The following is a 15083-nucleotide window of genomic DNA, read 5'->3' as shown; positions in this document are numbered from 1 at the left end:
TGGTTCGCTCCTTTTCGGTGGGACGACCAATCTAAGAAGGATGACGAATTTCTAAGAATTTAAATTTCTTTTGGTCGATAAAGCAAATTAGAAGCGGCTAAGCGCGCTATCTACTCTCAAGGCGATTAATCTTAATTTTGGTTCATGGGACGTATATAATTCTTTAAATGGTCTTCTAACGGTGTTTATTTTAAGACCCAGAAACCGGTTTTTTTCACGGTAAAAAAAGCTTTTATCGCAAGTGGAACTTGCCCTTTTCTATAATTATAGCGATATTTTTCCGTTCAATTATAGATGTAGGAGTGATTCAGTTAATGAGCTAGACACGACAATGCAGTGGGATTGTTGAAAATAAGTAAGGTAAGAGGTAAAAACTAACGGTGATAAGGAGTTATCCCTACTCGTCTATGCGAACGATTGTGAACCAGTGCAACGCAAAATTTTGAAAATATTTCTAAATGTTTAAAAATATTATTAACGATATGTGTTAAAGCTTTTTGGCGACGGAATGGTGACGGGTGGCCATTAGACACAGATTGAGCCGCCACAGTAGTGTTTTATTAAATTATTTGAGAGAAAAAATCGTCACGCCAGTTTTACCCAAGTGCCGCCATATTTTGGTATTAACGAACCCAATGAAAATATATAGATATGTGTATGCCTCATACAGTTTAAAGCTTGGTGTGCTGCAAGTTGAGTATCGCTGGTCTAGATGGATGTGTACAAAATGCCAAGTTCATCTTTATTTATAGATAGAAACAACCGGTTTTTTATTAGCAAAAATAATATTTTTATGCTAAGATACTCGTGTATAAGATACTACATGATTATGTACTATTTTGTTAAATAATATATTTGCTTTATATTTATTTTTTAATTTCATACATATAAAAAAGACCCTCGGCATATTTGTATATATTTGTACACATTAAAATTGTTAAATCTAAAAATGTTACATTAACAAAATTCATTTAATTTTTAATATTGATAAATAAAAAGATATTGTTATAGGTAAATTATAATAACATAATTGAAATTTATATTAAGATTATGGCCGTTTGTTTTTGCCTTTAGTTCTCGGAAGCCTCAGGTTCGAAGTGTGACGCACGATTGTGCATCGTTTCTATGGCCACTTGTCATAGTTGAGCCGTATTTTGTTTGTTTTTCACGAGCGATCGAACAAAATGACACTGTACGATCCCGGCCTGAACTCGGACTTTTTCATTAAAACTAAAAATGAATTGAAACGTGTGTCGAACGGCTATATACGACGCTCATGCGGCGGGAAAAGAAAAATTGACTTTTGCTACCGCAATTCTGAGGGAAAGTTCATTTTCATAGACTTCGACGACGCACTCGTATTCCTAAAATCGTTGAAGCGAAGGACGAAACGGGAAAGTACAGCATTCAAGTTGACCTCGTGAGTTTCGAGTTTATTTAGTTAAAACTTTGTGCTATATTATGTATCTATTGTAACACGAGTATTTTTCTTAGGTCGGTCGATAAATTTGTGTGTAATTTTCAAACAAAAAATATACTCAATATTAATTAATCAACGATCTAAACGTTCCAAGCCTTGAATGATTTGGAACCAATTTTTGGAAATTGATCATTTAAGATGTGAAAAAAAATAACGTTAATTTTCAATTTTATCAAAAAGTGTTAATAAGTCACGGAGCCGTATCTGGTAAATACTAGCTTCGGCATCACGATAAAAATATATTTTTGCTTGTAAAGTACCGGAACGTCGTTCCGCTACTTTTTTCCCTCCTTAGTAGATTTGATAAGATCAAAAAATTCTTCTTACAAAAGAATAAACATTACCAACGATTTGTTAAAAAATCTGTTTCTTCTAAAATATCTACGGTAATCATCTCTGGATTCACATAAACCAAAATTTTTTTGTTACCCTAAAGAGGAGTAGAGTTCCGGTACTCGTATTTATTTATACTTATCCCTCGATTTACGCGATTAAGAAAAAACATTTTTTAAATATTCCAAATGAAACTTATCAAAAGTAATACAATCACATTATGACGGCGACGATAGCATATTATGATTTTTAAAAAGTACATCTTGACCAATAGAAGAGCGCAAAAAACACTTATCACTTCTCAGAAGTCAAAAATATACTTCAAAATCAATTAAATCGACACGATTTTATTGCTTATAATGTGATTTTTTCTGAGAAATGATAATTCCTATTGACCAAAATACGGTTTAAATATACTTCGATCAATACTTAAAATAAAATAAAAAATCATGCCATCACCATCTTAGTATAAATGATTGATAAAGATTTGGGGGTTCCTCAAGGGTTCAACCTGGGCCCTCTGCTCTTTTTGATATTTATTAATGATATAAATACGGCAGTTACAAATTCAACTTTTCTTCTCTATATGCATACCATTTAAAATTGTATAAATATTATACATTTGATCTGTTGCGGACTCCTCTCTACAGAGCGATTTAGACTCTATGGAGATGGGCGTCCGTTAACCGTCTAACATTTAACCACTTTACATGCGGTCCCGCATGGGTGTGTGATTTTAGAAATGTCTGAAAATCGGAGTTAAAAGCAGTCCCACAAATAAACGCGATTATATTTGTCATTATACTCGGCTGCTGAGCATATGTGGGACTCAATCGCATTTCGTTTCAAGTAAAAAAAAAGAGTGTGTCACTTAAATTTTTGTCACTTGAAGTTTTTCTCAATTTTATTAGATGGGATAGAGACAATAAAAAAAACGAATGAATAGGTATGTAGCAAAGCCAGCAAAACATATTCAAGTATATCATCCTTGACTAATTGGGGTTGCTTTATCTTTCCAATAATTTGACACACTTTTATTACTATTTTGCCCCATATTTCTTAGAATTTATAAACCACAATATGTTTTCATATGGAATGTGTTTTAAAAATAAAGATATCTAAATTTCCTTACGTCCATTGTTTATTATTGAGTTTATTCCATTATTTAATTATTGTTTGCGATTTTTAAGAAACGGTAAAAATAATATTCACAATTTTTTTAAAACAATGCAAAAAATACCCATTATATAATTTTAAAACATGAATTTTGCAAAAACTATAATTTAAAAAAAAAAAATTATTTTTTCCTATTTAAATATAATTATTTACTATTATAATTTCCAATAAAAAAATATGATTTTTTTGGAACACTGCAAAAAAACACCCGCATGTTAAGTGGTTAATGACGGAAAGTGGCATACTGTGTCCTGTTAAATTGAAATTAAATAACTTTCCTTAAACCGTATGAGTGATATTTCATGTGAGCAACTTGCTTTGTGGCCAATATTTGTGTGCGCAATTATCCATGTGACCAATCTTCCTGCGACCAATGTTCGTGTGAATAATAATCACTTTAAGTGTATTTTTGATCTGATTCTCAAGACGTCATTATTTCCTTCTTACTGCCACTTCTAATTAAAATGGGGCGATAATTTGTGATCAATAACTATAGACTAGTCCAAGTGTTGTCAGCTGCTGTTAAATTATTTAAAATAATTGTTCATAGATACGTCTTCAATCGCTTTCGCTAAATTTTGTTGGACCTTCAGTGTTGGTTTTGTCTTAACTGTTTTTAATCAAAACAGTGACAAAATATCTTGATGTGGGAATACAAGTAGACATCATATACATAAAATGATTTTGAGAAGGCATTCAACAAGGTTTGTCATGGGTTATTGTTGTCTGAAAAAAATTGTCCGACCTCGGTTGCTAGGATCATTTAACTTGGCTATTCTTGAATCAATTAAGCGATCGTAGACAGTTTGTAATTTGGCGGCCAATTGTCGAAACAGTATTTCATCCCTTCGGGGGTTCCCCAAGTTATTTATTAATGATATAAATATGACAGTTATAAATACAAATTTTCTTCTGTATGCAGATTATTTAAAATTGTATAAGTGCATTTGATCTGTGATGGACTGTTTCTCTCTACGGAGTGATTTAGATTCTCTATGAAGATAAGCTTCGGTTAACCGTCTGCCCTTTAGTGTCGGAGAATGTCATACTGTGTCAATTTTTTGATCCCATTCGCTATCAGTTTATTCATACGATCTCGGTGGGAACATTTTGGCTAGAGAAACTTCCACTAAAGATCTTGGAATCACGTTTGAGGGCAAGTGGAGGTTCTCTATACATAAACGACATCTGCGATAAATCTTCCAAGATGGTTGGCCTTGTTTTTCGCAAACATTTCAACGCAATGCATTTTATTTTGTCGGATTATTCGTGTCCTCTATGACACTAATTCGTAGCATTCTTGAATTGAGATTTATAATTTGGAATCTCCAAATAACCAAATACTACCTTTTAGTCAAAAAGGTTCTTGATTAAAGGGTCTCGAGGAGGATATTTGGTTATTATCTGTTTTTATATCCCAGTGCCCTTTTTTTTAGGAGCATTGGAATAAAATTCGCAGAAAGTTTTATGTCGCTAAGCATTTTTTCAAACTACTGAAAGACGCTGTCGACAATCAAACTATTTTCGAGGAATTCCAGATTTGGATTCCAGAACATTTTCGAGAATCACGATTGCGTCTTCTTGATGTCTGTTAGGACTAGGACGTCCGCACTTGCCTATGGCTGTCGCCATCCGACTCCTTAATACGCTAGCATTGCACATTGATCTGTTTAACTACGAGGAGCTGCTCCGGTTTGTATCATTAAATTTTAATATTTTATGATTTATTTTATTGTCTCTTTCTAATTATTGTGTATTATTTTTATTATCTTTATTTGTTTGCGTATTGAAATAATACTATGTATTTTTTTGGTTATCGTTACGCAACTTGGGTAACTTGTTAGGTCTCGATGATCTTAATTTAATTTAAATAAATTAATAAATAACGTAAAATTTATGCGCAAGGCGTTTGGAAATATCCTGAATTCTGAGCCGGTCTTGGTAATAATACGCATTATTTGTTACCTCTATGATGTATTGGAGAAATTTTGTGACTATGAATGTCAATGAATTAATTAGACATTTTCTCAGCAATTTCTTTACAATGCTGTTTTTGTTGTAAATTAAAAAATTTGGCTGCTACTCGTTTTATGTCTTAAAAATTGCTAAATTTAATAGCTTTTTTGAGGTGAGTGGCCCCTTATTTCAAACTTTTCTCCAGAAAGGAAACCTCTGTGATCTGTCACTATTTCTGGCTAGTTGCATCTGAAAAAGTTGTATTTTGAATTAATGACAAAATTCCATATATAAAAGGTTTACTCTTGGCGAGTTGTCTATTTGATTTAATCTGTTCAACACAATTAGTTTGCGACTTTCCAACAGATGTCACTCGTAAGATGAAGGAGAAGTATGTAAAATCGTACAAAAATACACACAAAATATATGGACTGACTCGATTCATGGTCTTATTGTAATATGTACTGCTAAATTTAAATCAGAATATTATCTAATTGTAATTGTTTCTATTTTTCCAAAGGAATACTGTATACAAGGATCGTCTGATTACTCATCACCAAACCTGTATCGAGAAAACGTATAATGAGGTGAACAACCACAGTTCTGATATATTTTCCGAGAGTAACCTAGAGGACTACTTTGTCCCGTCGTATCCCAAAATTAACCCGAGCAAAGTTGAAAACAAGCATCGTTCGCATTCTGTTTCTTTACCGAATGAAAGTAGTGACAGTTCCGTTTGCGATGAGAGTGTGTTTTTGAATTATATGAAAATGCATCCGAACGAATCATTGCAAAAAGATACAAAACAGACTAGTTCGACGAAAATGATAGATGTTGACGGAAGTACAATGAAAATTATCAAAAATTGGCTGTGTCGAAATCCTAGACATAATTTGCTTAAAGATAATAGAGTTTTGCCTAGTAATTTCACCAGCAACATAAAATATCTTAGGGACGTGTTGTTTGCGTTGAATCCCTTAATATCGATACGAAGGTTAAATTTGCTCGCTAAAACAACCGCTCATGATAATCACATTTCAAAAGAGGATTTTGCAAATACTTTGGGATTATTGCAGATAACGGCCGGTAACGGCGCCAACACGAGCAACAAGACTAACGTATAAAATATATGTTCTCATATGCATTGAGACTCATAGTATGCTTTAATTTTTCTTTTTTTATATTTTAGTTGTACCATAGTTCACCCGTCGTTAAAAACAGGACCAGCGACCCCAACCACGATTCGTCGAATTTAAAATTATTGTTTTCGCCGCAGAGAAACGATTTGCGTTTATCGAAAATTGATCAACCCAGTGAACATAAATCCGATTCGTACACTAACAAAATTGTTAAAAATAATTCAACTAGTAGCAAAAAGTTAGATTTTAATCTCGCATTTTTTATGTCTATTTATTTATATTTGTATTATTATTATTAATATTGTTTTTATTTAAGGTACCCGTTGAATAAATCTCTATATACTCCTTCGGAAGATAGAATCATTATAAATTGGGTTCTGAAGGGGAACAATATGTTGAAAGTTAACGGTAATACCATATGGAAAGAATTGGAAAGTAAAGATTTAATGCCAAAAGGTACGTACTTCAATTGAAATATTGATAAAACTATTTAATAAAATAATCACTAATTTTAAGAATGATTTATCTTTAATTTTTCATTTTTGTTATTCAAGCTTATTTTCTTACCTGTTTGCTTTGAGATCTTGTCACCTCTGAGGTAATACGTTTTTCCCAAAAGTGCTTATTGCTGAAACATTTTCTGGGATCTCCAACAGGCACTTATATTCGCATACACAGAAGCCAAATGAGAAAGAAAGTAAATTTGAATGATAAATTGACAAACATGAGCTTAGCATGGACAACATACTTTAGTTATTGGTTTTATTATTTTATCCATGGATTGTTTGCTAATTAACTATTTAAAAAAGTTATGTTTTTTTAATTTCTTCACTAACACATACAAGTGTGAGCCAATTGAAAATCCTAAATATTTTTACGTAATTTATAAAACAAAAAAGGTACAAAAGGTCATAATAATCATAACGACTTTCAATATAAATTTTCCAACATTTTGTAAATCCATGAAAATCTGAAAATTATTTCAGCTGAGTGCAGTCACTTGGAATCGGTTCAGAAATCAAATTTGCCCTCCCCCAGTAGCTCTGCTTGGTACTAGAACAGTTGAACTCTCGTTTACTCCAATTCATAACTGATGTGTCTGACCGATGAAATAGAACAGCAGTGTTCTGGTTTATATACCCTTCTGAATCGAGGAGCTCTAACCTCCATTCGGAATTTTTTTTTTATAAATATTTTACATATATATAACTGTAACGGTAAAAATTGGCAAACCGGGGATGCTTTTCAACTAAGCAAATATGCACCAGCCCTATTTTTTGTATTTAAGTATTCTCAGATTCACAATTTCGTTTATATTGAAAAATAATGTTAAGAATAAAACTTAATTCCTTTAAAGATTCAAGAGACACAAAACGAATAATTTACGAGTCCTTTTAGCAAGTCTTTTGTGATAAATTTCGTCACAACGATTACGGTGTAATAAATGCGAAAAATAATGCCCCAATTTAGAATTGTATAATATAAAAATTCATCAAATTAATTAATAAATAGTATAAAATTAATTTGTAATAAATAAATAAATATTTTATGAAAGCTAATACATGATTTTCAATAATAATCTTTAAAAAATACGAAACGGCAATTCAATAAGTGCAGTGTTGCCACATTCAGTACTGCACTCAATTCTGTGAAATGGCACTCTTAATAATTTTTTTATACACATACACAGTTTGAATCATTATAACTGTTATGGTGTATGGAGCCAATTATTGCTATGTTGTTACATAACCATCATACTTGTGACTCTTCCAAATTACTCATGTTCATTCCAAAGAAGAGTCAGTATAGTCTTTTCCGCAGATGGTTGTATGGAATTTCTTCTATTCCGTGTTTTCAATTTTTTACGATACTTAAATGTTCCTATTTAACTCACCTTCATAGATTAAGTAACATAATATTTATTTAAATATAACATATACATTAGGGTTTTGTATGAAGACAATTTCAGCCTAACATTTATCTAAATTTTAGTGAGATCATGGCAAAGCTTACGATCAAGATTCGTTAAAACAATATTATTCAAACTCAGAGACTATGCACTATCCCAGGAGGATGAAATGAAGCTTAAGATTGGAGCACAAAGAGGTTAGTTGATACAAGGTTAACAAATTACGAGGTTTGGCTATTAACTAAACTTATTCTACTTATATTCCAAATATGTTAATTTTTAATAGTCATACTATACTTATATTTTCATATGTATTTATTTATTTTAATTTTATTAGGATTACTGAATACGAAGAAGAAATTTAATAACAATTATGGTTTAGACACCAGTAATAAGGCTTCTTAAGGAACATTAAAAGAGTTATGTGTTTATTGATTATTGTATACATATTACATAAATATACGATTATATTTTATTATAATTCGATACAAATGTGATTGTCAATGACAAATATATTTTTATATTACCTAATCAGATGTATTTTTTAATGATATTGTACACAATTAAAGATTAGAATGCCTATTTGTTCAGACAAATAATTAAAAAAATGTTTTACCTCATGTATAATATGAAGCGGTATAAATTTCTTGAAATTTTGTGGTCAGATTCGTTATAACTTATTAAATGTAATATACATTTTATTTTTATAAAAGGTACAAAATATGGTTATTGATATTCTTTATGTGTCAAAATTATTGTTTCATCAAAGTACATACTATACAATATACTATTATACACTTTTATAAATTTCTATATTATAAAAAAATTTATAATAACTAAAATTTATCAAAAAGAGATTTTAGATTTATAAATATAAATGCATGTATCATGCAAAGAAAATTAAAAATTATAAATAACTAGATTAAACTTATATTCTATTTTTTCATATTAAAGGTAATAAGTATGTAAATTTTTATATTCATCATCAAAAAAAGCTGATTTTTTCCACGCCTGTATACATCTATAGACATATGTATATACATATTTAAGAATATTATTGTAGTATATTTTCTGCTTTAAAAACATTTATCATTTTTTATTAAAAAAAATTATCAGGGCTCTGGAGTCGTTAAAAAAAACACGACTCCGTTTCCGATATTTACCAACAACACGACTCCACTCCAACTCAAAAAATTTTAATTTTATCAGGTATTTTTGGTGTTCTTCTACACGTTTAATATTCATACGCTATACACATTCATTATTACGCAATTAAACATTCATAAATTTCATAATTTAAAAAATGGTTGGAGTCGCTCATTTTTCACGACTCCAACTCCGGCTAAAACACTACGACTCCACAGCCCTGAATATTATAACTGAATATTAACAGTATATTTTTAAATGTTTTTACTTTTAATGGTTCTTGGAGTCTTAGTGTATTTTTATACAGATGGAAATATATTCTTTATTAAAATAAATTTTCTATTTATACCAGTAATTGGTACAATTTTTATGAAATCAAATAAAAAAAATATTTGTTTAATGCTCAAATGTTTCGAGTTCAAGTTTAAGTGTATGTGTTAAAGTTAAATTTACCTTTAGTAACTCTAATTTTTGTTTTAGCCAAGAATCGAACAGATATTTCACCACGTAAGAATACACATAGTACAAAATTACAAGTTGAGCATAAAGTAAAAAAACCTAAAACGAAATTAGAAAAACATAACTTGGATAATTACAAACGTGATGATGTATCAAATGATGAAACTATACATAGTCCTTATAAAGAGTTCATTAAAAAAAGTGTTAAAAAGAAAAAAATACGGAAGTTGTACACTCCAAAAGATTATATATCAACTCAAAGTAAAAATGATTGCGAATCCTGATATTTCATGACAAATACTATTAATAATTTATCTCTTGTGCCTTATCATCATATTTAACTTATTATACAATAAATCTATGTGAAAGCAATTTATTATTATATGAGATATTTATAAAATAAATTATAATACTTGTTAAATAATATTCTTATATGTATATAAAAATTAATATGTAAATACAACAGTAACAATATAACAAAAAATATTTACTTGTGAATATTTTTGTGTTATTTTGTATATTTTATACAGGCTCAGGATTTTTTGTTATAAATTATTGCTTTAGTTCCTCAAATTATTAACTTATGAACCAATTTTAAGTTTATTACATATGCATTTATTTTTAATCTATTTTTGTAAACATTAAGCAAAATAAACATCTTCTAAAAAATATTTTATGTTCATGTATTATTTTTTAGCTATGTGTACAAAATATTATTGTTTCTTTTTTCTATTTAAATATGTTTGTTCTATAAATAAGCATTTATTAATAATAATAAAAATTTTCTTTCAATTTTTTAAATTGTATTTTTTTTATATCACATTGAAGAATTTTTTTCAAAAATTTAAGTCCTGTACTCTTGAATGTATAATGAATTAATACATACTATAACTTATATAGAGGTATGATTATATTTAACAGATATATATATATATAACCTTTGCATTTGCTGATGATATTGATGTATATTATGAAGATCCGAACAGAAATTTCCTCATAGCTGTACACGTTGGCGACGATTATGGATTTGCTAATATTACAGTAAAACAAAATAAACACTGATTTTGAAACAGGAATCTGACAGTATCAAACCATCATAAACATGTATAATATTGGTATTTTGATAAAACAAACAAAGAATTCGTAGAAAACCGGAAAAAATCTTGTTATGGAGCCACATTTATAATAATTGTAGTTAAGACTTTCAATATCGTTTTTCTGGTATTATAGTTTCAATAATTCAACCTGTATATTTCTGAATTATTATTTTTGTTGTTGCAAATTAAAGTATGGTAAAAAAATATTTTTTTTACCGTTTGTGAAAATGGTAATTTAAAAAGTTTGGACCATTCTTACAGTCTAATATTTCTTTTTCCAGTTCCTGGCCAAAGCCATCCACCTAGGTAACTATTAATTCGTTCTACCTTTTATTTATTTATTTTTTAGGACCATTCTTCTGTTGCAATTAGTTTGGATTTTTATTTAAAAACAGCTGGAATAGTAGAATATAATATTTATCAGTCAGATTCCAGTTCTATCGCAAATAATCCAGATTGATTGAGGCTAAGTAGAGACTTGATCTCCTCCCTTTTCCACAAGCTGTAACGTTGCCATGGAAATAAAATTTTCGTTTGGAACAGGCAATTTTAAACATTTTTTAGCAATCTGGAATCCCTATACGTTAATTTTTCGAGGTACCTATTTCATATGAATATTTTAAATAAATCAGATTTTTAAAGTTAAAAGTAAGAACTATAATCAATGACAAATTCTCGCATAGGTGAAAAATACTTTATCACTCAACAGTTATTCGAAAACATCATGAACTTGCTATTCTGATAGGAATATTCTAGAATTTTCAAGTAGATTAAAATTTCTTATGCATAGAAGCTAATATGAGTTTTCAACACTAGGAGAAATCTGGATACTTAAAATTTAAACTAAAATCACAGAGGTGACCTTTTCTGCCCGGTGCGCTGAATATTCTTGGGCCGGGCGTACTGTCGGGCGTGATGTGGGAAGATTCAGAAAAAATGATTTTCTGGCTTATATTCGATCTGGAAAAGGGTAAGAAATAAACGATCTTTCTCTCTGGACACCTTACCCAATCTGAATAATTTGATCCGAAACTGGAGTATCTATTTTATCTTCCAAATATATTAGGTTATTCGGAAATTAATGTCATTGTAGAGGCCTATTTATTTATTTAAGTTTTACTATGGCCAAAACATGGCGGTATTCTGGTAGCACTGATGTGACGAGCACTTTCCCTTGGCGAGCTTTGGCGGACTCGTAACGACCGGTACTGCCTCGTGCACCGTACACTCATTTTTATATTCTAAACATGTAACTATATTTCATTAAAATATTATTTCAGTGGCTCAATCTGTGTCAAATTGCCATCCTTCGCCGAATCGTTTTTTAATTAGTCTGTTATTGTGTCAACACGTGCCTTGTTTCGGTTCATCAACATTCGGGGCATCAATTTTAACAAGAAAAATAAAAACCACCGATTCTCGATGGAAGAATTTATTCCGAAGATTTCTTACGAAATTGCACGCTATTCGAGTTTTTTTAATATCTGCATCTACTGCAACAAAAAACATTTATGATGCATTGGGAGACGTATTTGATCTTCGTAAGTGGCAGAGTTTATCAAGAATAAAAAAAGCATATTTTTGTTTCATTTTAAAAACGATATTACTTTCCAAATAACCTAGTATTATTAAACTAGCTAGCTGTTTTAACGGGTGCTTTCGTTCTGTTGCATAATCCAGCAACAATGAAATTTTTAGGTTCAGTGCCTGTTCAAAAAACGATATTAAAAGCATCCATATTCATTCCTTATTTGTGTCGTTCACAATAGATCTAATTTTTTACGTTAATTGCTTTCGGCAAGAAGATTCATAACTGATGTATGAAATGTATTCTATTGGATTAAAAAGTATTTTAACCAGGCCGCTTAAACACCGTTCCTTTTAAAATTCATGGGACAAAAATCTATTTATTTTAATGATTAAGTTAATTTTATAAATCTCATGTAAAGTTCAAATATATTTCTACTTTTATATTATTTAAGAAAGCAACAATGCTAATATTTCTTCAGTATTATATTTTAAAATTACTAGATTCGAATATATGATACAATACTGACTGAAAACTAGTAATTATTAGGTATTATTTTTATATTTATTAAGCGTTGCTTGAATTATCTTTAGGAGTAATGGCCCTAGGGGTGGTTGACTTCGCGGCCAATGAGACTTAATGTGAATCTAATAAGACTTTTTATTGATATATTTACATGAGTGCGACGGACGATTATCGGCGAGACGTTTCCTCCAAGCGGTAGTGAAGCTGTCGCAAGTGATGATGCTCGCGGATGATCCTCAGATTTGTAAATTTTCATCTAAATATATTTGTGGGATTGTGATAAATAAAAAAAGTGTTCCTATTATCATTTTTTATTTGTTTTGATAGTCCAACAAACATTGTTTCTATTTAATTTAATTAATCTACACACATACATTTATTACATTTTATTTAATTATTACTTTAAACTGTGTGAAGTCTTTATCATCCATAAGATGAAAAACTGTCTTTTGTGTTGAAAATATAACAATAATGACTCGTATGTCTAAAATGTACAAAATGAAACAAACCTCGCAGCGGAAAGAATCACATTTTTGATAATACTGTCATTTATAAAATCGTTACCAAGAGTGAATATTCTCTGATATAATACACAAGTATAGAATCTAATATTTGTATAAAAGTTGTATACAAAAATGTATTTTTTTAAGTAAAACACTCATGTTTATAATTATAGCATTAGCAACAAAGATATCACTTAATAATCTGCAAAATATTAAATAAATTTTATATAATTATATGTGTGTAAAGATAACTTTGTTGCAAATTTTGCGAGGAGAAACCTTGTTGCATTGTTTCTTAGTGTTAATAATTATTTCTTGATATACATAAGTTTTGTCATTCTAACATATAATATAATAGATTGATATGGTTTTCATTATTATTGACAGTATTTTACATTTTTTTTAAATACATACAGTTCAGTTGCATTTTATGTTTAATATAATTATGCAGTTAAGCCTTTCTTAGGCATAAATAAAATAATTAAAATATGCTCATTCTGAAACAAGCTTTACATAAAATGCAACCAAACGGTAACTAAAGAATACAAAAACAATAATAAATAAACGTTTTTATTTATAATTTTATTCTCACAAAATAAAGCTTATTTACCATTGTTATGGATAATTTTTACAATCGTTTGGAGTATATAATAAAATTGCGTTTTTATTTAATATTAACTAATAAAAATAGTTTGAAATGACCGTGATCCGATTTTAATTAATCATTAAAAAAAATAGGCTAAAAGTATCTAATACATTATTGAAACTGAAAGGAGTATTTTTCAGTATACATTATTCAGTCGGGATATCCACGTAAAGTATGTAAATATATAAATATTTATAATTGTATTTTTTATACATACATTGTTTAATCCTCTGTTGCATTATGCGATAATGAGTTTAGAGCAATGTTTCTCAACATTTTTAGTGGCCAGCACCAAAATATTTGTTGATATATATTAAAATCAATCAAACAAACATTTTCTGACTAAAAAACATTGCCTTAAATTTATGTATTAAAAAGTATAATTATTGCGTTTTTATATGCAGTATGTATGAAAAATATGTTTATAATAAATCAATGTACTTTGATATAATAAAATAAAATGATCGTCTTCGAAGAGACATCGTATTATGTGAAGTGGACTATCATGCAAAATTTGGATATCTAGTTAACATTTTACAACAATATTAATAAATAAAAAATAGAAACTTAGCTCACTTTTATGAATGCGTATTCACTTACGAGCCTACGTATTAATAAAAAATAAAATCAAATTGGACGAGTATATTCGTTAACTGAATTAAATTTATACAATACATATTTGTATATATGTAATAGATATGTAGATATGTAAATAATTATGTATTTGCGTTACTAAAATAAAAAATATACATCTTTACCGCTTAAGTGAAAATGAATCCTTTATTTATTAATCGTTAATATTAAATCTATTATCATTATACATATATTTACAGATGAGAAGGGAAAATTTACAAGGATTATATGTTTTTCTCAGCTAATATAACATCTCTAAAAAAATAAAACAAGAAAAAATAATAATAATAATAAAACAATTAACAGACAATTCTTAATTTATCATTCCTTTTACATTTTTATATATAATATATTTATAAAATTACTTAACGTCTAAGATAGTTACTCACTTAATAAGAACTGATACGATTTTTTTATTCATTTAAGAAGAATGTAATAGGAACTCATCATCACGTTGGTCCTCATTAATGTATACATTTTTCTGCTTGACACTTAATGAAAATTCATCAGCGGCACCGTTCTCAAAATATATGTATTTACACGTATGTATATA

General features: G+C 29.1%; 1 protein-coding gene across 6 annotated transcripts; it reads left to right on the top strand.

Moving 5' to 3' along the window:
- The first annotated feature begins 1057 nt into the window (after positions 1–1057).
- LOC148228152 (uncharacterized) lies at positions 1058–10399 on the top strand. 6 transcript variants are annotated; one of them, XM_088199164.1, is made up of 7 exons: positions 1067–1420; positions 5466–5532; positions 6022–6063; positions 6135–6322; positions 6401–6540; positions 8077–8190; positions 9620–10015. In XM_088199164.1, the coding sequence occupies exons 1-7, from the start codon at positions 1185–1187 to the stop codon at positions 9880–9882; spliced, it is 1050 nt and encodes a 349-aa protein (XP_088055290.1). In that variant the 5' UTR covers positions 1067–1184; the 3' UTR covers positions 9883–10015. The 6 variants fall into 6 exon arrangements, with proteins under 6 accessions (XP_088055288.1, XP_088055289.1, XP_088055290.1 ...); XM_088199166.1 differs by lacking the exon at positions 9620–10015 and adding an exon at positions 8331–8524; XM_088199162.1 differs by having other exon boundaries at positions 1058–1420; positions 5466–6063; positions 9620–10399.
- Positions 10400–15083: the final 4684 nt, after the last annotated feature.

The sequence above is a fragment of the Plectrocnemia conspersa genome, unplaced genomic scaffold (genome assembly GCF_051122295.1).
Source record: "Plectrocnemia conspersa isolate PC_06_02 unplaced genomic scaffold, ASM5112229v1 ptg000012l, whole genome shotgun sequence".
In the NCBI taxonomy this organism is placed as follows: Eukaryota; Metazoa; Arthropoda; class Insecta; order Trichoptera; family Polycentropodidae; genus Plectrocnemia; species Plectrocnemia conspersa.
Note: the sequence above shows the minus strand (reverse complement) of the source record. Positions and strands in the feature narration are given on the sequence as shown.

Excerpts from the sequence above, each read along its gene's own strand:
- LOC148228152 (XM_088199162.1), top strand. The coding sequence starts at position 1,185 with ATGACACTGTACGATCCCGGCCTGAACTCGGACTTTTTCATTAAAACT. Across the intron at positions 1,421-5,465 it reads ACAGCATTCAAGTTGACCTC|GAATACTGTATACAAGGATC; the intron begins GTGAGTTTCGAG and ends ATTTTTCCAAAG. Across the intron at positions 6,541-8,076 it reads TAAAGATTTAATGCCAAAAG|TGAGATCATGGCAAAGCTTA; the intron begins GTACGTACTTCA and ends TCTAAATTTTAG.